This window comes from Mesocricetus auratus, unplaced genomic scaffold (genome assembly GCF_017639785.1).
Source record: "Mesocricetus auratus isolate SY011 unplaced genomic scaffold, BCM_Maur_2.0 Super-Scaffold_100003, whole genome shotgun sequence".
Lineage (NCBI taxonomy): Eukaryota > Metazoa > Chordata > Mammalia > Rodentia > Cricetidae > Mesocricetus > Mesocricetus auratus.
In genome coordinates this window covers 13334759-13362227 of record NW_024429188.1, presented here as the reverse complement: position 1 = coordinate 13362227, position 27469 = coordinate 13334759, and the positions used below count along the sequence as shown (strand labels likewise).

The window sequence follows — 27469 nt, the reverse complement described above, 5'->3', positions numbered from 1 at the left end:
TCAGCATTTCACACTCACAAATCTTACTGAATTGAGTAGATACTGTCAAACTACAGCATATTCTCCTCCTTTTCTGACTCTAATTTTAGGACTAGGACTCCTTGGACTCCCAGAAGATATGTTATAATAAATGGAGAATTTCCCAAGTACCACCTGTGAATGGTTCCACTTGACAAAATGTACACAGATGTACAAAATGACACTATCTGAAACCTCAGGGCATGGTTTTGACTTGGAGACAAAAATCAGATTGTTTTCTCACAGAACTTCTAGTGGCAATTAAAAATCTTCCTGGTATCACTCTCTCTCCTGGAAACATTAGGTATTACATTAATCGTAAACTTCATGATGCTGTTAAAGGCATTTTCAATTTCAATGTTTGACTGCCAGATGACTGCTATTTGTCCAAGAAGATTGAGAGGGTATGTTATGCAGGCTGGCATCAAAGGACAGGGAAAGGTATCTTGAGGGAGATTGGAGATGAGTAAAACTGATACTGAGATTACTTTGTGGTCCTTCAGAAATGGACTCTCTGGAGTTCACAGATTCTGTACTTGATCAACTGCTAATGATGGAACTTGGTTCTGGGGACTTTCGGTGGCTGAAGAGGCAAATCTAGGTATGGATTAAGAATAAGCCCTCAGAGAAGGATGTCATTGTAAACTCTGTCACTCACTTGGGCTGCTCTGAATTTCTGGAGCAAATGTTAGTATTGAAGGAGTTTAAAATTAAAATTCAGGGCATATGACAGCTAATGTCAGTGTGCACTCAGTTTTTGCTTCTGGGACAGTAAGTAGCACATGAGACTATCCTTTGATGAATTGGTCACACCAAGGGAACTAATTCGTGGGGGAAGTGGATTAGTCTCTATATGCTTGTAGAGACTGTTAATCAGTGGTGCTCCTGCATGGACACATTTGCAAGGCCCTTCAACTTAAATCTGCAACTCCAAGTCTGAGGGGGTTGGAGTGAAAGACCCTGAATTTATAGAAATAAAATATAAGCTTAACCAGGGAGGGCACCCCACTAGAGAACTCAGAAAGTAAACAAAGGGCCACATCCCAGGAACTGGCCAAACCACAGAATGGGATGTATGGTTTAGCAACCTTAATTGCAGAAGGGCTGTAAACCCACAAAAGGCCAAATTCCGGACTGCTGACCACCGGTGATGAACTGACCAGGGCGTCAGAGATGGGCAAACAAGATTCGTGGGAAACAAGGAGATGATAACCACCATTTACTTAGGGAGAGATGATTAACTCATACCAAGGTTTGAGGAATTTACAACGTGTAGGTCAGGAAGACATCTACTTCCCCTAGTCAGTAGTCACGTTACCCCTCCCAAAGGCTTGTGGTTTTTGTCTTTAAAAGCTGATTGTAACTGAACCTCGGGGCCAATCAGTCTAAAAGCTGACCGAGAGGCCCATCTGCAGATGCCTAATTAAAGCCTCTTGCGTGTTGCATCAATTGGCCCGTGGACTCTTGATTCTTGGGGCGACGAATCCAGCTTGGGGACCCCTCCTCAATTTGGGGTACCCCAACAGGAGAACATAGAGTCTTTTAGGAAATGAGAAACAGAAATTTTATCTAAAATATACAGGACATTCTTACAACTTGTGAATAAGAAAATAACCTAATTTACAAAGAATAGGAAAATCTCCTATTGATTGTTTCTCAATACAATTTACGCTACTTACTGGGGCTGGAACATGGGTCCCCTCATTCAATCACACCTTCAGAAACTTTCTGTTTCTAATAGTTCCTTTCACTGCATAAGCTTGAATGTTCTGGAACTTGCTCTGGAGACGAGGCTGACTTCAATCTCAGAGATCTGCCAGCCTCTGCCTTTCCAGTGCTGGGATAAAAGATGTGCACCACCCTACTTGGCTCTAAGGTTTTTTAAAAATTTCTTTCCACAAGCTGTAAACTTAGCTAGGTGAGACCTTGCCCTGAGGTCACCATTCTCTTTATTCCATTTCTTAATCTGTTATCTCCTTGAACACAGGACTTATCTCCATTCCAATTCCTGGTGCAATTTTCTCCTCAAATTTTACATTTTGTATTTGTGTTTGCTCAGCTGGTTCCTTTTAATTATAAATCTTCACTAGAGTTAACATTAATAACTCTATGACAATGTATAGTAGGCTGTTTTGAGATTTTCTCTGCCAATGGAATTAATCCAAAACTCTTCATTTTAGCCTCAGGCAGAATCTTCATAAAAGGTAAAAAAGCAGCCATAGTCTTCACCAAAATAAAACAAAGAATGATCACATATTAATATCTTCTCCTCTGAAACCTGTTGAGTAAAACCCCCATAGATAATCAAATCACACTCAAAACCACTGTCTTTTATGCTCCTACTAGTCTGGCCCATTAAGCAGCACTTAAAGCATTCACTCACTTTTCTAATTCATAGTCCCAAGGTTCAAATTCCTTCAAATAAAAGCATGGTCAGGCCTATCACAGTTCAGTCCCATGCACCAACTTTTGTTTTAGTTCAGAGCTTTATTGCTGTGAAGAGACACCAAGACCACAGCAAATATTTATAATGGAAAATATTTAATTGGAGTGACTTACAGTTCAGAGGTTTAGTCCATTATTATTATGGTGGGACATATCAGCATGCAGGCAGACAGAGTGATGGAGACGGAGCTGAGAATTCTACACCTTGACCCAAAGGCAACAGGAACTAAACTGACGCTGAACCTAGCTTGAACATAAGAAACCTCAATGCCTGCCACCACAGTGACATAATTCCTCCAACAAGGCCATACCTATTCCAACAAAGCCACCTAATACTGGCACTCCCTATGAGATTATGGGAGCCAATTACATTCAAACTACCACACTAGAATAATTATGGTAATCATATGTGACTAAAATTATCTAAACCTGTGAATTGCCTATTTTTCTGATATTCCAGTTGATCACAAGGAACTGAAATGGTGGGATTAAAAGTGCATAATATGCTAAAGGTATCTGGACAAAAATTCAAAAACTGCCAAAACCCATTTGAGCAGATCACTTTGCAATTTCTTCTTTTCATTTTAGGACAAATCACTGCTCTCCAATAGCCCTGTGCATTTTACTTTTTCCAAGCTGTTTTCTTTTTATCTGCTCCCAGACATTCAGCCAAACTGGTTCTTTATGGGTATTTATATGCTTCCTTGCTTATCCCCTGGTTCCTCCTTTCTGTTCAGCTCTACCTCCCTTTTCTCTTCTCAGGGTCAGTCTCCAGCCTCTGACCCTGAAGATCTTTATGTCCACATTTCAAATACCTCAATCATTTACATAATGGCACTCTGTCCAATGACTCGAAAATAAAGCCTTTAAAGAAATGTATCATTCAGAAGACAATTCTAGTCTACTAAATATTTGAGCTAGAAAAAAAAGACACTGCTAAAGATGAACAAAAATAGAAGAATTGCTTAGCAATGTGACAGAACTTTAACTTAATTCTATAAGCCATGCAGAGTGAAGGCATAACTTTAATTTCCAATAATGGTGTGTGTGTGTGTGTGTGTATGTGTGTATGTGTGTGTGTGTATCATTATCTTTAATATTTAACAGTGTTCTATTCAATATTTCCCAAGAGTCTATGGCAAACAAGATATTATATCAATTTGGTGTACAAATGGGAAAGAAAAGAGATTTTTATGACCTTCCCAATGCCTTGTTGCAAGAAAGACTAAGGATTCTGAGCAAACAGGTCAGTTCAGGGTCATCTCACTAGGGGTGATGAGGAAGCAAGGAATGAAGGTGACCCAGTAAAATTATGAAACAAACAAAATAATTACTGAGCTAAAGGCATTTGGAGAGCTTATCTAGAACAGGATACGCAAATTACAACCCATGGGCCAAAAATCTTACTGGCCACCTGTGAGCTAAGAATGGTTTTGTTTGGGGCCAACACGGTGGAACACACTGTCCTCCAGGCATGTCACAGCTGTTATCATCTTAACAAACACCAGAGCGGTTGTCATTATGTGCAGTCACAGGAGATCTTTACAAGATTGGGTCTCTCATGAAGGGAAGACAGACTTAGGTGATGCACAAAAAACGCTTAGGGGAGCTTATCAGTAAGCACAGAAGGTGGGAGAAACTCCCCCACCCAAGGATACATAAAAGGGGTTAACAACCTCTAGGAAGACAGAGATTTGTCTTCCATGGTTGGGCTGACAGTAAGTTAACCATGATCCTGTAAGTTACCTATTATTCATGCTCTTATAAGTGATACTGCTTATACTTGCTGGTCCACCAAGTTTGACTTGCACAAAACTATTTCTTTGGTCCATGTTGATGTCCTACCTGGGGAATGTAGTATGTAGTTGGTTGTGTTTACTCTTTGCCATTTTATCCTTTGTTCTTTCCTCTCTTGGGGGACGTGCCACACAGCTCCCAAAGAAATCACACATGGAGGCTTATTATTATTTACGAATGCCTTGCCTTAGCTTGGCTTGTTTCTTGCCAGCTTTTCTTAAATTGTTCTATCTACCTTTCGCCTCTTAACTTTTAGCTTTTGCTATTTCTTTATGCCTCTTCTTTCCTCCTTATTCCATGCCTGGCTGTGTGGCTGGCCCCTTCTTTTTTCACTTGTTGATCCTCTGGATTTTCCTTCTTCTTCCCTTCTTCTCCTATTTATTCTCTCTGCCTTTCAGTCCCACCTATCTCTCTCTCTCCTGCCAAACTATTGGTCATTCAGTTCTTTATTAAAGCAATCAGGTGTTTTAGACAGGTACAGTAACACAGCATTAAATAAATGCAACATAAAAGAATGCAACCCATCTTTGCATCATTAAACAAATGTTCCATGGCATAAACAAATGTAACATGTCTTACAATAATATTCTATAACATAGGTAACCAAATGTTTGTTCTCAACAGGCAACACCCATGCTGAAGACTGAATCCAAAGTATTTTGGGTTGTAACTGCAGTCTGTTTTGTCTGGTTTTATATTTTAAAAAATTAAATGACTGAAGAAATACACTTTTACAATGAATGAAAATTATACAAAGTTCAAATTCCAGTGTCCATAAAGTTGTATTGGAACACAACTGCGCTCATTCACTTATTTAACGTCTATGGCTGCTTTCATTTGACAATGGCAAAGCTAAATATTTGTGAAAGAGATCAAATGGCTCACAAAGCCTCAAATAATTAATATATGGCTCTTTTCTTTGAAATTTGCTGGCTCTTATTCCCAGTACTTCACTTTCAAGTGGGTTGGGCAGGATTGATTCTACACATACTTTAAGGGTGTATACTTTGGGTTACTCTAACAAGCTGGTTCCATGTGCCTCCAGCCATAGTGATTGGTTTAGTCTTTGTGGTTACCAAAAACGATTACATAGCATACCCTTAAGTTATCAGATTATGTTTTGAAGTGACAACTGTATGCTTATCAATCTCTACTTCTGTGACTTTACATTATAGAAGTTGTCAATTCCTCCTTATTTTCTATATAAGCCACAAAAGTATATTAGCATACCCAAAGTATTTTAATATAGATTACTATTTCTGTCCATTTACTATTTTACTGGAGATAAGCCTAGCTCAAGTGGTTTCACTTTAATTTTAGTACATTATTTTTTGATGCCACTTGTTTAAATCCACCGCAATCATACTTGTCTGAGAAAGATGCTTTCATTATATCCTGAGTTTTGAAAAGGTGGTAAATAGCCACGCTAATTTGTGAACCAGTAATGAAGTTTTAATGAACTCTTGGTGCCTTATTATAGAAAGTAACCTTAACGTAAATGCCAAAATTGTGGTAGTGAAGCATCTGTATGTGTAAGGTAAGGAGATTTCTAATTTTCCATAAACCTAAATCACTTGCTGATTTTTCGTTAATGGTCCAAAATTAGTCTTATTGCTGTGCCATCTAGTCACAGCCTTATACATGCATCCATACAAATGTGTATATAACACCTTTGGCTACTTTTACTTCCCGAAGAATATTCTAGGAAGTGTAAGCTAATTGTCATGGGTCTCCTTTATTTCCTTTAAGTCAGCAGTTAGATTCTCTGGTTAGTTTTGGACAGAAATCAAATCCTTATCCAAATACTTAGAGTCAGGAATTCTTTACCTTTTGTAGAACTTAAGAAGAAATTTTGACTTGTTAATGTTGGAAATGAAATATTGTACTAAAAACAACCAGCTGAAGAAACTTGAAAAGGAACTTCCCATGAGCTTTGAACAAAAGAAGGGGGAAGGCATCCTGGAAACTAACAGAACAGCCGGGAACAGAACATCACCCAAAGTGATCTGGGAACCTTTGTGCTGCAGCTTTATAGAATTCCAGGAGGGTAATAAGCAGAATTTCTTCCAAACACCATGGACAATTAACTTTTGGAAAATACAATGGGGCTGTTTCTCTGTAGACCATTAGTGAAAGGAAGTTGCTATGTAATTTTCATCTCCCTAATAATTATTTTCACTTGACTTCAGCATGCCATTGTGACTGGGCTGGCCCACTGCTCATTTCTTGTCCCTCGAGCACCCTGCTACCACGGTGCTAGTAGGAGGTGGGGAGTAACTGTGAACCCTATGATCAACAGATCTCCTCCATCTCAGTACCCACCAAAAGCAACAGGGGTGAAACAGGGCAGCTGCATATTAATGACCTTAGTTCTCTGGTGAACTGAGATAATATTTCTAGAAAACTCTTTGGAGATGGGTCAGAGATGTCCCATGTAAGAACTGACATAAGACAAATGGTCCATTTTTAGCTTTCTGCACATGCGGAAAAATAACTTTCCTAATCACTGTCATTGCTCTAGGTCCTTTAACACACAAAGCATGTGACAGCCCCCTACTTAAGATGAGATTTTTGAAGATGTATTAGCTGGTGAATTAAAAATCTGAGAATGAACTCAAGTGCATCATGTTCTATAGCAGGAATCTCCAAACTACTCCAGTTCATGGGTCACATGTGGACCCCAGTCTGTTTTCACCAATAAAGTTTTATTAGTACACACCCACATTTGTTTGTTTATGTATTTCTTGGGACCATTTTTAACACTATGGAAGTAGAAGTGCACTGTGGTATGCCACAACAAGATGACTTTCAAATCCTAAAATACCTGTTATAGGGATGTTGAAAGAAGTAGTTCACTGACTTATATTAGAGAACTCAAGGTGGGGCAGAGGTTTCTAGAAAAGTATGAATCTTTGGGTGAGACAGTATATACTTGACAGGGCATAAAGACTGAGCCAACAGCTAAACAGATGTTTTTCTTTGCCATGTTTTTATTGAGACAGCCATGTGCAATGTGAATTTTGTAAAAATCATTAATTGAGGTTGCAGGATAAGGACTGAAGGTCATTTGATTTTTAATAGTATATGGCATTCTAAGAAACACAGACAAGGTAGGAATCCTGTGAGATTCTTTCCTGTGTGTCCTTGTGTTTACCAACCACTGCACTGAACATAGAAGTGAAGGAAAATGAAAGACAGAGCAAATCAGAGCTCCTTTATTCCCTTCTAAATCTTCCTCATTAATTAGCAAAGTCAGTGGGGAGGAGCATTAGGAAAATGTGCTCATATCAAGAACTAAAACCAAAGTTGGCTAGATCATTGAAAGCTTCCAATTCCAGCAAACAGAAAACTCAGGGCACTAAAGTCACATGTCCAAGGCTAGTATTGGCTATGTAGTGAAAACCTGTCTTGAAACCACAACTAGAACAAAAACAGAATTGGGGAGATAACTTCCAAGTATGAGGACCAGAGTTCAATCCTCAGAACCCATGTATAAAAACCCAGATGTAGTGATGCTCAATGACTATCCCTGACTCTCAGGTGCTAGAATTACAGCCTACCCTAGCATGGGTGAGTTCCAGACCAGTGGGACATTCTGTCTCAAAAAACACAGTGGGTATTGTTCCTAAGGCATAATAACCAAGGCTATCCTCTATTTTACACACACATGTAACACATGCATGTGCATCCTCAAACACATACACACTCAAAGAAGAATAAAAAATAAAGAAAATTAAAACGATAAGACTAAAATGAATGAAAGACTAAAGAAGGACAGTCAAAACAACCTGCTTTGCACCATCTCCAGCATTCTGGTTACAATGAATCCACATGTGAGTGCTGTGAAATGGCAACATAATTCCACCGACTGCACAAGTGAGCTAACTGCTCTCAGTCATGTAGCTATAGAATATGTACTGTACAACAGAAGGATGCCAAGGCAAACTCGTGCTAAAAACGAAAATGTTCATTGTTTTACTCAGAATAGTGTTAAACAGCAAGTTAGAAGACAAACAATTGCATGTTCTCAGAGAGGCGATTCCACAGTCTCAAAAGGAAGAACTTGACATGAAGGTCCCTTTACTAGCACCTGTATTCTGGGTTTTCACCTTGTCATGGGTCTCCCGGATTATGCAGCCTCTGCCTTAGGTTCCGTGCCATCCTTTAATACTGAACTGCTCTCGTTTTAGAGAGCCCTCTGTGCCTTTTTAATGTGAGCTTTCTTTGCCAAGACTGTGCTCTGGGAACACAGAGTGAATGGCCTGCTCCATGAAATTGGAAGGCATCAACTCTTGACTTACATTGGTCAGAGTGTCCAATGGCACAAAACACCCTTCTACTTGAAGAGGCTCTTTGCCAGAAATTGACCATTGAAAACAAGGCTTTATTCAGAATTTGAGGGAAGATAACAGGATAAAGGTTTGACAGGGACTGGAGCCTGCCATCCTTTGAGGAAAAGCAGCGGTAAGGTACTCTGTCACCACTCTCCTCTGTCATTTGCTCTCCATCTTCTTTTATGAAAGGGGGAAAACAATAATGGAAAGCCACCTGCTACAAAGGTGATTTTCTAGTCCAGTTAGTCCATTTGCCAGCAATACCCACTTGGAATTTGGCACAGGCCACAGTTTCTGCATGTGAGCCAGACACAGGCAGTGACATGAAAATTTCTCTCTGCAAGGGCTGGCTCATTCCAGAGAGAAAAGGTTCAAAGGTGAGTCAAAAGAATCAAGGGTGGCAGGCAGCCCCACGCTAGGATTTCAATTACAGGCTGTGACAGAAACCTGGTTGTCCAGGTGCTTCTCCTTTTCACAGGTTAGCCAGCCAAATGGGCTTGGTGAGCCCCCTTATGTAGACCCTTAGGGCTACAGTCAGCATAGGAGAAGAAAGAGGTGACCCCAGGCATGGAACTAACCTGCTTCTCACAGCTTGGACCAAACATGTGTGCCCCAACTCTGCTGTGGTCAAGAGTCCCCAGAAGCTTTGGGTAATTAAAATGCCATGTGATTCTTTGACCCACTAGACAAAAAAGCCAAGGGTTTCAGGCATTTGTCCTCAATGAAGGCCGCATCAAGTACACCAGCAAAGTTTCAAGACAAAAAATGAAAACAAGCTGGGCATTATGCCGACCTCTGTGCCAAGTTAGATGTGGTCTGGAAAGATAGTGTCAATTCTGAGCCTTACAGTTAAGGCCCTTCCATCAACTCAGAAAACCTACCTTCCAGCTGGGAGCAGCAATTATTAACTCAGCAGATAGGTACTTTGTCAGATTCAGAAGAAATCAAATCTGTTCCAAAGAAAGGAATCGGCAGCCTTAATGGCAGCCCTAGAAGCCCCAGAAGCATGTGCATTGAGGGAGCATAATCACCTTTCATTCCATGTAATGACACCATCACGTTGACTTTGTTCCCACGGTTCCCAGATTATAGTATGCCTCCCTCCCCATGACTACACGCTTGAAATCGTAAGGAATTTGTTGAACAGAATGCCGTTTGTTCTTGCCATGAGGCAAGTATTGACTTTTTCTGCAGAACTCACCGTGTATACTTTGAAACTGTATTCTATTTCATAATTCTTCATCAAGAAAGGAAGAAGAAAGAAAAGAAAGGAAGGAATGAAGGAAAGAAGGAAGGAAGGAATCCAACAAATGAAGCCTGGTGTTTCACTTACAAAATATTGTTAGCGCCTTTTTTGTTCCCCGTATTTTAAAACTTTACACAATAACACTCAGATACCATAAACAAAACTCTGTCTCTCTCTCTGTCTCTCTGTCTGTCTCTGTGTGTGTGTGTGTGTATGCGCGTGTGCAGATGTGTATGAATATATACATGTATGCCAATGTAAACCAGAGGTTAGCAACTGACCTCTTTCTCAGTCACTTGCCATCTTGTTTGGCTGGAGTGGTTAACCTCTGAGCTCCAGCCTGCCTCTGCTTCCCAAGCAATAAGATCACAATAAGGCACACCTATGCCCAGCTGAGTTTTTACATGGATTCTGGGGACCAAATTCAAGTCAAGATGCTTGCAAGGCAAGCACTTAATGTACTGACTGAGCTATTTCCTCAATCCCACAACTTTCTTAATTTCCTTCATGGGTATGACTTTTAATTTCTGCTGAGGCCTCTAGAATTATATTGCCAGAAACTGGGGGTAACAATATGTGTAAACTAATCATGTCCATTTGAACTTTGTTATATGTTAAACATGTAGGCTTAATATATTATGAAATTAAAATCTGCATTAAACTAAAATACAGAGAATGGCAACATGACAGCATTCACATATGACTGTATAACTGAATTCTTAACATTTGATAGTAACTTTTTTTTGGTTTTTCGAGGCAGGGTTTCTCTGTTTTGCTTTGGAGGTTGTCCTGGAACTTGCTCTGTAGACCAGGCTGACCTCGAACTCAGAGATCCCCTGCTTCTGCCTCCTGAGTGCTGAGATTAAGGGCGTACACCACCAACACCCAGCAGACAGTAACATTTTATAGAAGGAAAAGTTTTAAGGGAATTTATCACTGAGTAACAGAGAAAGAGCTCCATCCACAAAATAAGTCAGAGTCTTAAAAAACCTTGGAAGAAAAATGTTGCAAGAATAGCCCTTCAGCTATCAAATAGTCTTCGCAGGCAGACAATCAATTACTCCTTCTCTCCTTGGGATATTTGAATTAGATCAGGTAAGTTCTAGAGGGAAGTCTGGGGACTTTCACAGGGGTGTGAGGTGAGTTCTTTGTTTCTGATTTCTGGGATGACCAAATCCTATCTCCTTGAATTGGCTGTGTTCTACTGGTAACGATAAGAAGACAGAAGGTAGATACAAGCTACTTGTATTTATTCAGATAATTCTTTCCTAGAGACAGATGAGCTGAAAATACATTTCCCATTGACCAGTGGAAAGATAAGAGGCTGGCAGATAGGAATAGCTCAACAATTTCCAAGTTGGGCTAAGCCCAAACTGGAGAACAAAGTGGAAGTTTCCTCAACTCATTATTAACTCCACTATTCAGAATTCAGAATTGAGTTCTATTGCATTAAGGAGACAGTAATTCTATTTAATTGCCCACCATGGGAATCGCTCATAGAATAATAGAACGGTGTGTTTTATCCAATACACACAGACAGACACTTTTCTTGCACATACAGGGTGATGTGGCTAGAAAGCCAGTGTCCAGAGAGCAAAGTCTCTCAGATTTGAATTTAAAAACCAGCCCATATACCATATAGTTTGGATACAATCCTTTAGTCTCTTCTCCAACCTCCTATTTCAACTGACAGATTAAACTTGACTCATGGTCCTTTATCTTGCCAGCTGACTGGTATTTATGTTGCTCATGTTTTAATTTTTTTTCCTATATAACCAAACTAAAGCACCAGATTTATGAATCACCCATGCATTGAGCTTGCCCACTTTACAGTCACACAAGCTTGTTCTTACTCCATTAAAAACTAAAGGGAAAATAACATATGGTACTCCTCATTCACCATGAAACTTAAGTATCTGTACAGAAGCTAAAGTATTCTGTAGAAAATTATGGTTGGTCTTTCTCTCTGTCCTTCCCAGAACTCAACCATCCCATTCCTTTATGTTCTCCTACCACTCCTGTCCTCCCCTCCTCCTCCCATTCCACTCTCCCAACCCCCCACCTGCCTCATGTTCATGATTTATTCAGGAGATATTGTCTATTTCCTCTTCCCAGGGGGATCCACATGTCTCTTTTAGAGTCTTCCTTGTTACCTAGCTTCTCTGGGGTTGTAGACTATATAGAACGGTTATTCTTTGCTGTATGTCTAATATCCACTTATGAGTGAGTACATACTGTGTTTGTCTTTCTGGGACTGGGTTACATCACTCAAAGAGATATCGTGATAGACAGAGCCATTATGGGGTTAGCAAGATGACCCTAGCTAAGACTCTAAGCAATAGCCAAGAAGGTGCCTGATCTGGCCTTCCCTTCTAATAAGATTGGTGACTACCTTAATTGTCATCATAGAACCTTCATCTAGTAACTGATGGCAGCGGATACAGAGATCTACAGGTAAGTACTGGGCCAAACTCCTAGAGTCTAGTCATAGAGAGGGAGGAGTGATACTATGGGCAAAGGGGTCAAGACCATGGTGGGGAAACTCATAGAAACAGCTGACCCAACCTAATGGGAGTTCATTGATTCCAGACTGAGAGTTGGGGAACTTGCATGAGACCAAACTAAGCCTCCTGAATGTAGATGACAGTTGTATGGCTTGGGCAATTTATCCCTACTGGCAGTTTATCCCTAGAGCATGAACATGCTTTTTGGAGTCCATTCCTTATGGAGAGATACCTTGCTCAACCTAGTGGGCAGGGCCTTGGTCCTGCCTCAAAGTGATGTAACAGACTTTATTGATTCCCCACGGGTGACCTCACACTCTCTGAGGAGTGGATGGGGATCAGATGGGGGTATGGTAGGGGAAGTACGAGGAGGGGAGGGAGGAGCTGGAATTGGTTTGTAAAATAGAAAAGATTGCTTTAAAAAAGAAACTATAATGACACAAAAAAGAAAATAATGGTTGTACTCTCAGGAGGGTGAAGGTCTTGGCAGCAGCTTTCACTTCTGTCATTTCCATAAGAAATCCTCCATCCATCCCTCCTTGGGGGCTTCCATTGCATCTAAAGGCAGATCTGTTGTTATCGTTTATATTTCCACTGAACTCTGAGGCTCTTTCAAACACCAATTTGTCTTACATGGCTAGCCAACTTCATTAGTTATTGGTGCTTAATAAATACGGAGTATAGCCATAGAAAGTTTTAGAAGGAAGCATGCAACCAGATATTTAAGTTTATAGGTCCTGGCTGCTGAATTGGGAAGGTCATGTTTTATACAGATGGATGTAAGATAAATTGGGAGCACATTACCAGACAAAGTCAGAGGACACAAGTATGGATTTGACTCAAATAACTGAGTCCTTAGACTATAATGGTATGGCTCCAAGCATGAGTCTGAATAGTGATAACATATGACATTCCAATTCCTGAGACCCTTAACGTTTTTGGTTTTTCAAGACAGGGTTTCTCTGTATTGCTTTTGAGCCTGTCCTAGAACTTGCTCTGTAGACAAGGCTGACTTCAAATTCACAGAGATTTGCCTGCCTCTGCCTCTTGAGTGCTGGGATTAAAGAGTGCTCCACCAACACCCGGCTGACACTTAACTTTTTTTGCAAGTGAGAAAAACATTTTGTGTTGGCATTGAATTCCTCAGAGGACTGGTTGTCAATTAGATGAAATATTATGTTTTGGAAGAATATTCTTAATGTTAGAAGTGTGTTATTTGAAATAAATTACCTTGTTTTATCCAAACCAGAATACTTTGAGAGGAAAAATATGTGCCATAAATAGATAATTATCTGAAAAAAGTACCATAGATGAGGATTCAGAAGGTCATAAGAGACAATTCATATTTAGATAGCATGACATCACTTAGATACCCAATATAAGTTAGCTAAAATGTCACTGGCACTAGAAATCTAGGGGAATGAGTCAGCACAAAATGGCTGACAGTAGATGTCCAAGGAACTGAAAAAGTAAACAGTGATTCAATATGTTACATAGTTATTTCTATTGGACTGTCTTTGCCTTTGCCTTGGGCAGCTTGTACTTCTGCCTCCATTCAGCCTACATGCTGGTCTTCATGTGTACCTGTGCCCACCTATACCTGCCTGCCTAGTGATCTGTAAGGGAGCCTTTGCCTGGGTGGAATAAAGTATGTTTTGTATCTGCCCAAGGCTCCTCACAATCTTGTCCATCTCCCAGCCTCCTGTGAGCCTCCTGCTTTCTTTGTGTCAGAGTAGGCAACCTTACAACACGGCTGATGGTTTATGGTCACTGATTATATACCATCTATATCTATATTTTATATATAAACCAATGCCTATACTAGTATCTATATTCTATCTGTCTGCATTTATATCTGTATCCATATCTATATTTACAGCTATATATGTATTAGTACCCATCTCCATATCCTCCTAGACTTACAGACCACTGGTGCTGTTATAATGACAATAATTTCAGCTACCTTGCTTTGTTCCTGTGTCTTTCTTATTCTATTTACAGTTCCCTCTCTTAGCCAGTTCTCACTATGATGCTCTGTCCTAAGCCTCTTTCCTTTCCTTATAGTTTCTTTTTATCTATGTTTATCCTATGCTCAGCTCTGCTCTCTTTCTTAATTTGTAATAATAGGTATTGAAACACTTTTATTTTGTATTGTGTCAAGTGTCCTTCAAGGTCTTTTTTGGGGGACAATACTGGCATTAAACTCTATTTCTTTTGCTATCACCTCCCAAGTTTTGTAATTATAGGTACTTACCACAGTGCCTAGTTTGCCATATTTCTTAAAGTAATGCTTTCTGTTCCCCAAACACTATACTTCAGGTTGGTGGCAAAGCTCAGTGGTAATATGTTTGCATGTGTGAAAGCACTACTAAAAATAAATCTGTAATTCAGATGTCCCTATGCATAGCAATGAAAGTGGTCCCTTCTAACCAGGGTTCTGGAATAGTTGCACAATTAATTCTAACTCAGAAAATGTATGTGACCTTGGGAATACCACTTGGTTAGTCTATGTTTGATCATCAGGAAGACTGTAATATTGTTACTGTGCTGAGGTCAAGTAAAAGAATCAGGTGCATTTCACTCAGGGCAGGGTCCGGGTACTCCCCCAAGAGTCCAGGCTGAGAGAGCATCTCTCTTTGTGTTATGGACACACGATGTCTGTTTGTATGCCAGGGATAAACACTGATCCACTGCCCAGGGCCCCATAGGTTTCCCAGGCCTCCTCAGTGACTCTCACATTCAGGGGGTCTGGATCAGTCCCATGTTGTGGGAGGCTGGGGGGGATGGTGGGGGAGTGTAGGAGGAGGGGAAGGAGAGGGAAATGTGATTGACATGTGAAACAAGTTATTTAAAATTAAAACAAAACAAAACAAAAACAAAAACAAAAAAAGAATCAGGTACAGAAAACTGCTTCAGCACAGCCACCATAGATATTCCTTAGAATCACCTAGGTACATCTGAAACTTCTGTTTCTAGGTTTCACTTCAAACTCAGGCATCAAGATCTTATTGCTTCTTAAGCTATTCTAAATGTGGGCAAGGTTAAAAATTACTAGTTTCCAAACTATGAGATGTCATACAAGTGTATATTAGCATATATATCAGTATCCTTCATTTAGTTTCGGTTTTACATTATGTGTGCTGCTGTTTGCTTGCATATGTGTCTCTGTACCATGTACATGCCTTGTACTAATAGAGACCAGAAGAGAGTGCTGGATCTACTGGAAATGGAATTATAGAAGATTGCGGGCAACCCTTTGGGTACTAAGAATAAAACCCATGTCCTCTGGAAGAATAGCCATTGCTTTCAACTACTGAGCCATCTCTCTTGTCTTCATTTTTTGACATTAAGGATCAATAACTCCTTATAGAAAATAGTCTATCATCCCCATCCTAATAAATGGTGAATTATACATGTAGATGAAACCTAAACAAAATTTGATGTATCTTAGGCCAAGTACTGCAAGACTCAAAATGATAGAATTCTCTCATTATTTATCCATCATAGTGTAACTTTGAGTACACAAAGTCTGACTTCTCCTACCATTTGGTCCTTCACTCAATGAAAGCTACACTTCCACCCAAAGCAACTGTCTGATGCCGATACTATTTACAACCTAAGAAAAGATTTAACAAAACTAATCTCATTCAAAAGATATGTAAACAAGTGAAAAATTAAATGCAAAGAAGCTAATTACTAACCATAGATCAGTTTCCCAGTTGTCTTTTTAACTAAGAATACTAATGAATACAGAAATGCTCTGTAGTGAAAACCTGGGCTCCCCAGAAACTGATAATTACAGCATCTCTCTGTAATGGCCATAACTCAGTAGGTAGAGGGCTTCTCATTATTTATCAGACTCATTAGTGATAGAGAAAGTACAAGCACTTTCCAGAAGAATACTATGCTAGGCATCTTACAAATTCTCTGAGAAGACTACAGAAACTTACTTTTTAAGAAAAAAAAATAACACAACTTTGGGGAAATGGTTTGGGTTTGGGTTTTCAAACCCAGCAGCAAGTAGTCAGAGCAAATTCATTGTCTCTTACAGTTTGACAGCTGAAACTAGAGCAGTAGAAAGTTTAAATTGACACATGACCATCCCATATAAATGTTACATGGAGCTATGGCAATCCTTATGGTTAGAGCTAGCCAATGTTCCCTGAAGCCCTCGGTAGCAAACCAGTTTGAATTACTGACTTTTGAAAGAGTATCTGGGATATATGTGAACCTCCATAAAAGCCAAACAGAGAAAAAGAAAACTAGACATTAACGAGAAAACTCTGAAATATACCTTTAATAAAGTCCCAATTAATAACTTTAAAATATATTTTTGTCTCTTTTTTCAGTTCTTACTGCAAATATCAGGACTACTTTAAATGAACTGAGTGCATCTGCAGCCATGTTGGAAAACAGGTAGCATATTAAAATATCATACGTTGTCTTAACAGAAGGAGGACTCAGACAAGCTGCACAAAACTAACAGTTTAGAATCCAGGGAGTGAGACAAACTACTGATCTTTCTCCCTGCCTTTTGAGTGTTTTGAGACTGGGTTCCAAAGGCCATACTCATGTTTCCTTATCTGTGAGCACAGCATTCAAAAGGCAGAAGGCACTTCTATAGTCCCTGGCATGGGCCGTGTTTAAGGGCAATGCAGGTCTTCCCAAGGTGCCTTCAAAGGCAGTCCCTTTGTAAGCAGTTCACTCCAGAGAGGAGATCCTCTTCTCTCTGCAGCAATTATGGTGAGGAGGAGGGATCTCGGTTATAAAGACTAGAAAACTAGCCACAACAATCTTGTGAGTTTTCACCATGCTGGCTATTGAGCAATCCTTACTTGATCCTGGGGTTGAGTTGGGAGTACAGAAGACCCAAACAATCTAGACAATTACCTTTATAAAAATGACCTCTATTCCCATTATGATCTTATATTTGCTAATCAATGCTAAGCAGCTAGGCTGAAACAATGAAAACAGCCTGTGGTAGGAAAAATAATTTTTCCCTTCCTCTCAAATCTCTACTCAGTCATTATTGGACTCAGGCCAACTGTGATTCCTGATTCCAAATCTATTTCACAAATTCCTTGTAATTAAGAATATTTCAGTGGCGATGTTGAAGAACAAAGACAGTCTGAACTTTCATCTGAACTTTCATTGTTGAAAACACACACACACACACACACACACACACACACACACACACACACACAGTGTAAATGTTCTTCTCACCAAACTGCAAAAATCTAGATGATGATAGCTGCTCTGGAAACCACTCTTGATAGTGTTTTAAAGAGTGAAGCACAGAATCTAACTTTGACCCATCGATTTCATATGGTTCTGCCCTTCCAACTCTAGATGTAAACCCCAATCAAGTGAAAACATGAAAAAATGTGTGTGTGTGTGTGTGTGTGTGTGAACAACCTAGGGACTTGTATATGCAGAACAAACACTACCATTAAATAAGTGTGGTATATATATTCAATGGAATATTAGCCAGCACTAAAAAGAATTCTAATATGTCTGTTAATATGGATAGGTTTTTAAAAACTTCATGTAAAATTAATCCAGCCCAATACAAGAGAACAAATAATATATGATTCCACTTAGATGGGTTTCCTATAATAATCAATACAGACAGAAAAAAGATCAGATGCTACTGAGAGATAAAAGCCAGAGAAACAAATACTTATTACTGGATAATATGAATTCACCAGTGGCTACATCCAGCTTCTAGCTTTTATTCACTCAGGAGGATGAATACAATAAAAATGGGAATGCAAAGGTACTTGGAAGCTATTACTCAAGTAGTTCACTCTCCTTCTGAACCTTCCATATCTTGTGAAACTGGCTTACTTTGTTTTTAGGCAGACACCATCTAGGAGTGACAATGCACTGCTTAGGAAATTTCTTTGAAGCGTTGGGGTGTTTGCTATCGTCAACTTGGCATACATTGTAAATTGGAATAGAATGTCAATCAAGAAGGCCTATAGTCATGTCTAAATAGGCATTTTCTTGACTGATGGTTGATGTGGGAGTACTCAGATCACTATGGGGAGTAACATGCCTTGAAGATGATCCTGGGTTGTTTTAGAGAATATGCTAAGCCAGTCAGGAGAACAATCCAGCAAACATCTTTCCTTCATGGTGTCTGCTTCAATACCTATTCCCAGGTTCCTTCTTGAGTTCTTTCCCTACTTCCCTCAGTTATATACTGTGACCTAGAAGTACAAGCTAAATACACTTTCATCTTCCCAGTTGATTTTGTCAGAGTGGTTTAGTGTAGCAAAAGGAATCAAACAAAGACAAGGGTGACACAAAAGCCATGGAATTTGACAGTAGTAAATAAATGTCTAACACCATTGATGCTCCTAAAAAATACATCCAAAATGGCTTAAGTAGGGAATTCTGTGATGTACACTCATTTAACACAAGCGAAATAAGACTACCATAAAATCTCTAATCCAAATCAATATATAAACAAAAATTTGTAGTAAGAGGTATTATGAAAACACATAATCATTTTAGTTGACAACTCAGTAACATTCTTAACTACTCCTTGAAAATGTTGGAAATAACAAGATTCCACATCATTCTTTAGTTTTAGACAATGGATTCAATTTACCAAATATTTCGTAGTGCACACTTCTGCTGTCAGCAAGAATTGCTATGCTATGGAAGCAGTTACCTGTGATCCACTTATCTATGCAACAATCCAGCATAACATACATATAACTTCCCCTAATTAAACACAATGAGTTATTAGAAAAATAAAAAGATACAAAACTAAGAAAGGGTCCTGTTGGGGAGAGGTTTCCAGAGGGAGGGAGCATAAGAGAACTAAGTAGAGCATTGGTATGATCAAAAGACATTTTATACATTACACAATTGTCACAGAATAAATAAAATCTTTTTTTTTTAATTAAACCAAACTAGAAGAACATGGGACAAATTCTTTGGTGTCTTTTTAACCTACTTGATGAAGTAATCACGGCCATCTCGGTTTGTCATCATCTCCCATCCATAGGGTGGCACCTGGTTCAAGGCCCAGGTTCCTGAGGGAGGCGGCCAGCCCGAAGACTTGGTCCTGTGGCTAGAAACAAAGAGAATATCATCACCTCTGACTCTTGAACATACCTTTTAGATCACAGCACAAGGATTCATGTCTTGTTCCTCTACACTGTGAGCTGTGGGCATAACTGACCATATACCAACTTTAAAGAACATCTTTACATCAGATAGCATGTTAGGCATTTTGTATGCAATAGAGCACTCATTTTCCATTGAATTCACATGAGGGAAGTATACTTATACATTATATGGATAGGAAACTAATGGGTTACTAAAATTAAGTAACTTTGCTCTGGGAAGCTTTGATCATAGCTTCTTTATAGTTCTGACCACAAGAGGCATATCAGATATGCTAGATATTTAGGTATTTCAGGCACATATATAGATTTCACAGTGTTATATAAAGAAACACACATGGAGATAAATAAATGTTTTATGCTTTATGAAAAAAGTAAGCTGAAGTTTCCTGGATTCCTATGGTCAAAATATAAAATGTATACTCACATTAAGCACACGCCAAACACAGTCAGTCATAGAACATTAGACAAACCCTCACAGTTAAGTTGTACCAAATATTCTCACATTATCTTTCCACTTTCTAAGACCCCAAAGTCAATTTGTCTGTCAGTATAGTTTAAGACTGGAAAATGTTTTCTATATTTCTGTCTTCTAAAAGCAAAAGAAAAAGCCCATCACTCCTGTGACAAGCCATTGTGACAGGCAGCATTACACAGTCACAGTCCATAATTAGAAAGCTGTAGCCAGTTTCTGAAGTGATCACCAAATACTAGTTTGAACCCTTCATCCCTGTATTCCCATGAATGCCCAACACTCATTCAGTCCTTACCCACGATACTGGAGGGAAGCAAGGAACGCCAATTTAGCCTTAGTCCACATCCCTTGTCATGTGGTTCCTTTGGTCAAAGAGAAGTAGCTCTTTTAATAACCAGCCTCTAAGATCCTGTAGTGATTCCAAATGCCAGATTGTCACCAACCAAAATAAGCGGGGAAATAGTGGTGATGATGTTTACAGGGACTCACGGTCAGTGCAGCCGCAGCCCCCAGAGAGTCCTTTACAACAAAAAGGAAGCTTTTTCTCTGGTGTGATCAAGGAAGGGCAGCCTAGAGAGTAAGTGTAGGCAGGGCATGATTCCACTTGTCACCTGCCTCTCTGCTTGGCCTTCTTGCATAGGATGCAACGTGTGCTGGTTTTCATACAGCCTGTTGCCCTTCTACAGTGAATATCCAAAGCAATGCCTTTCCTCAATGCCCTTGCTTGGTCACCACATCTGTCCAACCAGTGACTCAACCTGTGTCAAGAGATGCAAGCCCATTTCCTGTCACTCCTCCGCAGGAGAGGAAGATTTGCATAATTTAAACCCCCTTCTATTGCTTTTCCTTGACTTCTTTTCAATCTCGCTATGTCCTCCAATCAAGAGTGTAGATTATAAGTGTTCACAAAATTAATAGGAGTGGTAAATTTAGAATGCCACTGTAAGGCCATTTCTTGCTCATTGACTATTAAAAGAAAATACATGGCCACCTCTTTTGTTTCCCTGGCTTATGCAAATGTCAGCAGTGGCAATTTCCGCTGGTGGTTTTGAAGAAACAAAAAAAAAACTGCTGTTTCCGCCAGGTGAGAGAACACACAAATTTGCTACCCTGAGGTACTAGAACAAACAAACAAACAACAAATAAACAAACAAAGAAGTACCCACAGCAGTTCTCCATATACCATCAGGGAACACATTTAGAAAACTGAGATGGGACCAAGAAAACAAGTTCTTAGTGGCGTGAATACAGCCAATTCAGTTGTTTAAAACGTTCCCCCAAAGCTAGAGTAGACTTAGAAGTGACACAAAGACTATTCTTGACTTTGGAAGGAAGCATATATACAGAATGCTACAATGTCTCTTGGAATCTTAAATTACATATCCTGCTCCTGTTAACCCTTTTCCTCTGAGGGACGAACACAGGGTATCTTTTTCCCCCCTTGGTTTGCTGCCCTGGCCCCTTTCCACACACACAGCATGAAACACTAATCACCTAAGGAAAGGCACAAGCTCCCTAATACAATTGAAATGTCAAACACAGCATTCTAATGAGGAGCTGCAGGAAGCTTGGATTCTATTTTATTTGCTGAATTTTATTATATACTACATTCTGGCCTGGCTAGTATGTCCAGAGTTTAGCAAACAACCACTCAGCAAGATGTTTTCAAATAAAGTCTCTGCCTAAAATTGAATGCCAGCAACAGAAAGGAGCACTAGGCCAGAAACCACCACCAGAATAGAACTACCACACATACTAGCTGTGCTTTTATAGGTCAAGGGGCAATAAGACACATGATGAACTACATCTGCCTATTAAAGAGTTGACTTAAAATAGGTTGGTCACAAAGGCTTCAGTAGAACCCAGCAATGTAAAAGTGTAAGGAGAACAAACAAAAACACTTGTAAAGTGTGGCAGTTTTGAGAAAAATCAAGAATAGATGTCAGAACTAGGGAGGGGTTCTTCTGAGTATGGTGGCTGAGAGACCTGCTCCAATAGATTATATAGCCTTGGAAGATAGTGAATACTCTCTGTTAGCTGGAGAAACAATAGTTCTAGAGACCTCCTTCATCTGCTATTACCATAGAAGTTTCACCAGCCTCTGCACTATTCCCAAGTGACCTGTTTTCTCACTGCTGGCATAACCTTTTCTAACCAGTATATTTTGTTTTGTGTATTTTTTCAACAAGATCTCATCCTCTATCTCAGGTTATCCTGGAATTCACTATGTGTCCTAGGCTGATCTTGAACTCACAGAAATCCTGCTGTCATCTTCCTTAGTGCTGGGACTGTAAGCATAAGACATCATGCCTGGCTCTACAAAGAATGGTAAGAGTAGCCCTTGTGGACAGCAGAGTGGGTCAACATGCAAGTAAAAGAGGTGGCTGTTTTGCTCTAAGAAACTCAGAAATCATGCTCAGTTCCTTAGAATGGGCCAGGCAGTTGTGGTAGCACTGTGCAAAACTGAACTGTTCTGTGCAGAAATGTTCATTTGGGGAAATAATGGTCCACGGGGATGCCTATGGGAGATGCATGCTCTTCTTCCCCTGACAGTTTCAGAATGTATTCTGAGTTATTGTGCACAATCTCAGGGGCTTGAGGCATTGTACAATCCCCCATCTTTGAAGGAAGTCTTACTTTTCCCATCCAAGTGCATCTCAGCCTCAAGATTCCTCCTGACCAGCACTTTGGAGACCATGCAGGACCCTAGCAGTTCTGCTGAACTTCTACCAGTGTTGCTGATGATGGTATGCCGGCTGTTCCCATGGCATCATTTCAGTCTAGCATCACAATTTGTAGGACACTCTATTAAATTAAAAATGTCCATAAATAATTTCTAAGCAGTCCTATATCTCATGTAGCAGTTGAACAATATTGATGATCACTTGAGGTTAAGAATTGCAAACAGACTCTTTTTTCATGTATTACCCAAATAAATGAACCTTGGACAAACCACTGGACCCGCCTATCCTCAAGATCTGTTTCTCTTCTCTTTAAAAGGACTTGTGTTAGTATGAGAATATTAACACAGTGTAGGAACAGTACAAACAGTTTAGTATGGTGTCTTCTACTGAGCCTAGTGAAAAGAACATAAAACTCTGAGTGGCAAAAGAGTAAAAGACTCACTTAATTTTCCTTCCCAGTCTGGCAACAGGAATGCAAGAAGAGGCCGAACCAAGCAGTGGCCTTTTCCCATAAACTTAGAAGTTGATGAGCTCAACTTCCATTTAGCAAGATGTTTTCAAATAAAGGCAGAAGGGATGACAGATTGTTTTTTACCAGAAGCTCTGTGATCCAGGGTACAGAGGGCCAGTTTCTTCTTTTCCCAGGCAAAGCTTTGAGACTACTTGCAATTCTAATATTCTGCAACTCCTATCTGAGATCATGGCTATGTGAACCACTTTCAAACACTTACCTCAGCCTTAAAAATAGCGACCTACATTGTCAGGGCTATTTAAATCATTCCAGAAACTCCCCTAGACTGACTGAACTGGTTTGCAACTTTGAGTTTCACTTATCCATTGTTTGCAACAGACAGAAACTATCCATGAGCAAAAATGATCAGTGTACTTTTTTCAAATGAGAACATCTATGCATGAATGGGTCAGGCAAAGTTGCAGAACTATTTATGTTAAGATGACTGGTAGAAGTAACTGACATGCTCCTGCTGTGTGTCTGTGTCTAAGTGCTGGACAGAATCTCCATGTTTAGTCCATCCTAAGATAGGGTGAACTCTTAGAAACCACCAGCAGGCAGCCCAGGATATCTGAGTTTCCTTGGAATAGCTTAGCAGTTCATCATCCGAAATTGGGCCTGAAGGGTTCTGAAATAAGTTTCCAAAGACTTGAGTCAGGTAGATATAAATTCTGCTGCTTATTATATGAACAACCCTCTGGTAAATCTAACTTTACCTTGTTTTCCACATCTGGGAAAACAATATATCCTCCACTGTATTTCTCACATTGAACTGATTTAATCTCCAAAGTAATTTAGCAGAGTCTGGAGACATTTTTGGTGGTCATAGGTAGGGAAAGGGTCTTTCTTAGTTCTAGTGGCTAGAGGCCAAGTAGGCTGCTAAACCAGGCTTCCCTAGGGCTCAGAGAGATGACTAGCTTTTTAAGAGCCCTTTCAGAGGAGCTACATTAGCTTTTTAGCACCCAACTACAATTTCTAGCACAATCCCTGCAGTACTCCTGACTCAGTCCTCAGGGTTGTATGAATACAGTTGCAAGCCAACATACTTTCCTGGGAAACTAGATCTCTGGGCGGACACCATGTTTTATACAGACTGTTCTGGGAACAGAAATAGGCACAGTAGGTAAGAACCCAACTGTAACCATCCTAAGCCAAATGACTGCTGGCATTAGTGAGTTAGAAGAGTGCTCAAGACTAACCCATGCAGTTTCCTACTCCAAGCGACTTACACTACCACAATTAAGAGTGACAAGAGCTCATGAGCTTCCTTATACATTCAGTAAGAATTGTATAAGACTGGCAGCCAATATTAATTTGCAGTCCTTGAGCCTGTGCAGAGAAGTGACCTATGTCTGTTTCAAATATGAGAAAACCAAAGACTTATTTATTTGATTTTTTATCCTTGACATTGGGTGGCACTATGAAAACGCAACAAAATAAATGTTGACCGAATCTGATCATTCTTCTCTGAACTCACAGGAATTATTTTGAGATGAACCCTAGGTTACACAGTGTTGCATACAGACTCAAAAAACAAAAACATTTTCTCATTTATTTTGCTGTCAAGGTTAGAGGCTAGGCACATTATAGCTATGTCCTCCAAGTTTAAAACCTTCCTTACTGAAGGAGGAGGGAAGCTCATTAAGACTCAGAAAGTAGATGAAACTTACAAGTTCCAGGAAGTAAAGGAAACTGACAAGTCTCAGGGAGTTCCTAAAACATCCAAGGTTTCCAAAAGGTTCCCTGGTCATGCATAGGCAGTAATAATTGCCAAAGAGGAGAGACATTTTGATTGTTCAGCATTTCTGAATCATCACCTATCCTATGGTAGGCTTTTTGGTGATGGAGCTGCCTTTGAGTCACCCATGATACTGGAAAGAACACCCCACCCAAACTCCAGTAAGGAAGTCCAATGTACTCACTTGTTCACTAAGTTATACTTGGGTGGGATCATTTCTTTGCTGTGTTTATTTGTGTCCTGTGTAGGCTGACTAGATGCTTATTTATGTCCCGACAGGACAGTTCAAATGACATTGGTTTATGATACCCAAATGTACCCGATGCCTTTAAATACCCTCAGCAGCCGATATTCATGCTTGCTTCTAAGTTCACATGCAAAGGGGGTAGGATAAAGGAAAAAGAAAAGGAGAGAGAAAATTTAACAATGAGATATGGGTCTAGTTAGATTTTAAAAGCTGCAAGTTCTGATGACAGCCAGGATCCTTTTGTGCCTACCATGGTGTACTCTACTGTGGTTGGAGAAGGATCCTTAGCATGACCACTAGGGAGGCTTGTCCTGTAGTATATTATCCCCATTGTGTGTAAGGACATGGCTATCAGGTCTGCTGGATGTTGTTTATCACCTGAGTTTAATTGCACTGTCCTCTGTTCCTTCTATTCCCAAATATCCTGTCTTCTTATGCAACCTCCAGTGTAGCACTAATGGATTTTGATTTCACACAGCAGGTAGCAGCTTGATTTCCCATGACCCTTTATGGGTAGGCTTTGGTAGGTGCACTCGAGGAACTAGAACATCAAAGGCATCCAGACAGAGGCATCCCACCAACCATTTAGAAGGTATTGCTTCTGTTGTGACAGGGAGGACATGGAAGTACAATGAAGAAGTAAAACACACCTTTAAATACTAATGTCAAGCCTTGCAATAGCACATCATCCCAAGTATACTCATCACAAAGTCACTTTAGTTAAGTAGAAACTTATTATGACTCAGGAGCTTAACTACGGTACAATGACATTTGAATGTATATTCTGACAATGGCACTAAATATTTTTCCTGATTAGTTTCATCTGCTCCATTATATGATTTACCAGCCTACACAATCAAACCACTTGTGAGATGACTATCATATCAGACCTTTCCCACCCTGTTGGGTGAGCTATATCTTCTAATCAGGTAGAAGAGTGAAATCCAGGCTAACTTGTTCTCCTTCCAAAAATAGATACAAGCAAACCTAAGACTAATTTGTTTTTAGATAGGGTCTTTCCCTTTTGTCCAGGCTGGTCTGGAACTTAATATGTATCTCAGGCTGGCCATGAACTATTGGTGATCCTGCGGCCTCAGCCTCCTGAATGCTCAGATTACAGGTGTAAGCCACTATGGCCTGGTATTAAGCCTTAGTTTATGAACAGTACTGAGCCAGGCCCAGGAAATCTGATGGGACTGAACACAGGTGTCTAGAATGACTGGGTATCTATTACACACGAGAGTCATTATTCAAGTCATACACAGTCCTACTTTGAATTAGAATTTGGCAAACTACACTTGTATGTTTTAGATGGTTGAATTCTTCAGAATCTGGAAGGGTGACAATAAGTTGCCTTAAATTGTATGAGAGACCAAGCAAAATATAGGAAGTCTTGAGTTCTATTTGTTACAATATGGTATGCATCTTTTCCTGAGTTTATAGTTGTACACCCTCCCCCAGTAAACATGTCATGCTAAGTGGATACATTAAGCTGCAAAGTCACTCTGTGAGGGCAGTGTTCATGATCATTTTTAATTCTGTGATTCTGAGTACTGTTTAAACTTGAATAGAATCAACAAAGAAACAAAGTTCGTTCTACAGTGACGTGGTCATAGAATCTTACACATTACACTGTCAGTTTTGTCTTCTGGACAATAAGAGTATGTACGGTGAGAACATCAGGTTTACACATTGTTGCCCTAGCAAGCATTGTGTCAGGCACATTAATAGGTTGTTGCTTTTTTAAAAAATCACAACAGAGCAAAAGGATATGTTAAAAATTTAATTATTAAGCAGGAGATACAGCCCACCCACCTACATATAAAAGATCTCATGTTCAATTCCAGTATTACCCTCCCCCAAACGTTAATTATTAAGTCTGGGTATGCAGTGCAGTTTATAGAGCATGACCAAGTATGCAGGAAGGCAGGCCTAGGTTCAATTCCCAGCACTGCATAATCAGAGTGCATTGGTGCTTGAATGTAAATAATGTAAATCATAGTGCCCAGGAGGAAGCTTGGGAGATAAAGGTCATTCTTGGCTATACAGTAAGTTTGAGAATGGCCTGAACTGTACAAATTTTCTTTGATGATAATTAGTTGTCTTCTCTGAAAACTATTGACTATATTAAGCATCACACTGGGGGATGGTAAGGACCACTATAATTTAGATCATCAAACACAGTTTCTATCACTACTTTTTCATGAATATGTTAATACCTGTAACAAACTGAGTGACTAGTTTATACTGCATGGACTTCTGAGTCCTGGAAAATAATTTGTAAAGAAGTGGACTGGGAGATATCTCTGTGTGCAAGAGCACTTGCTC

General features: G+C 39.7%; 1 protein-coding gene across 8 annotated transcripts in view; it reads right to left on the bottom strand.

Moving 5' to 3' along the window:
- The window catches only part of Frmpd4 (FERM and PDZ domain containing 4), a 965131-nt gene that overhangs the window by 230866 nt on the left and 706796 nt on the right, over window positions 1–27469 (bottom strand). For all 8 annotated transcript variants that reach the window (XM_040744035.1, XM_040744036.1, XM_040744041.1 and 5 more), the window contains one exon: window positions 19315–19431. In XM_040744035.1, the coding sequence (XP_040599969.1) occupies window positions 19315–19431 (117 nt within the window). The remainder of the gene's footprint in view (window positions 1–19314; window positions 19432–27469) is intronic.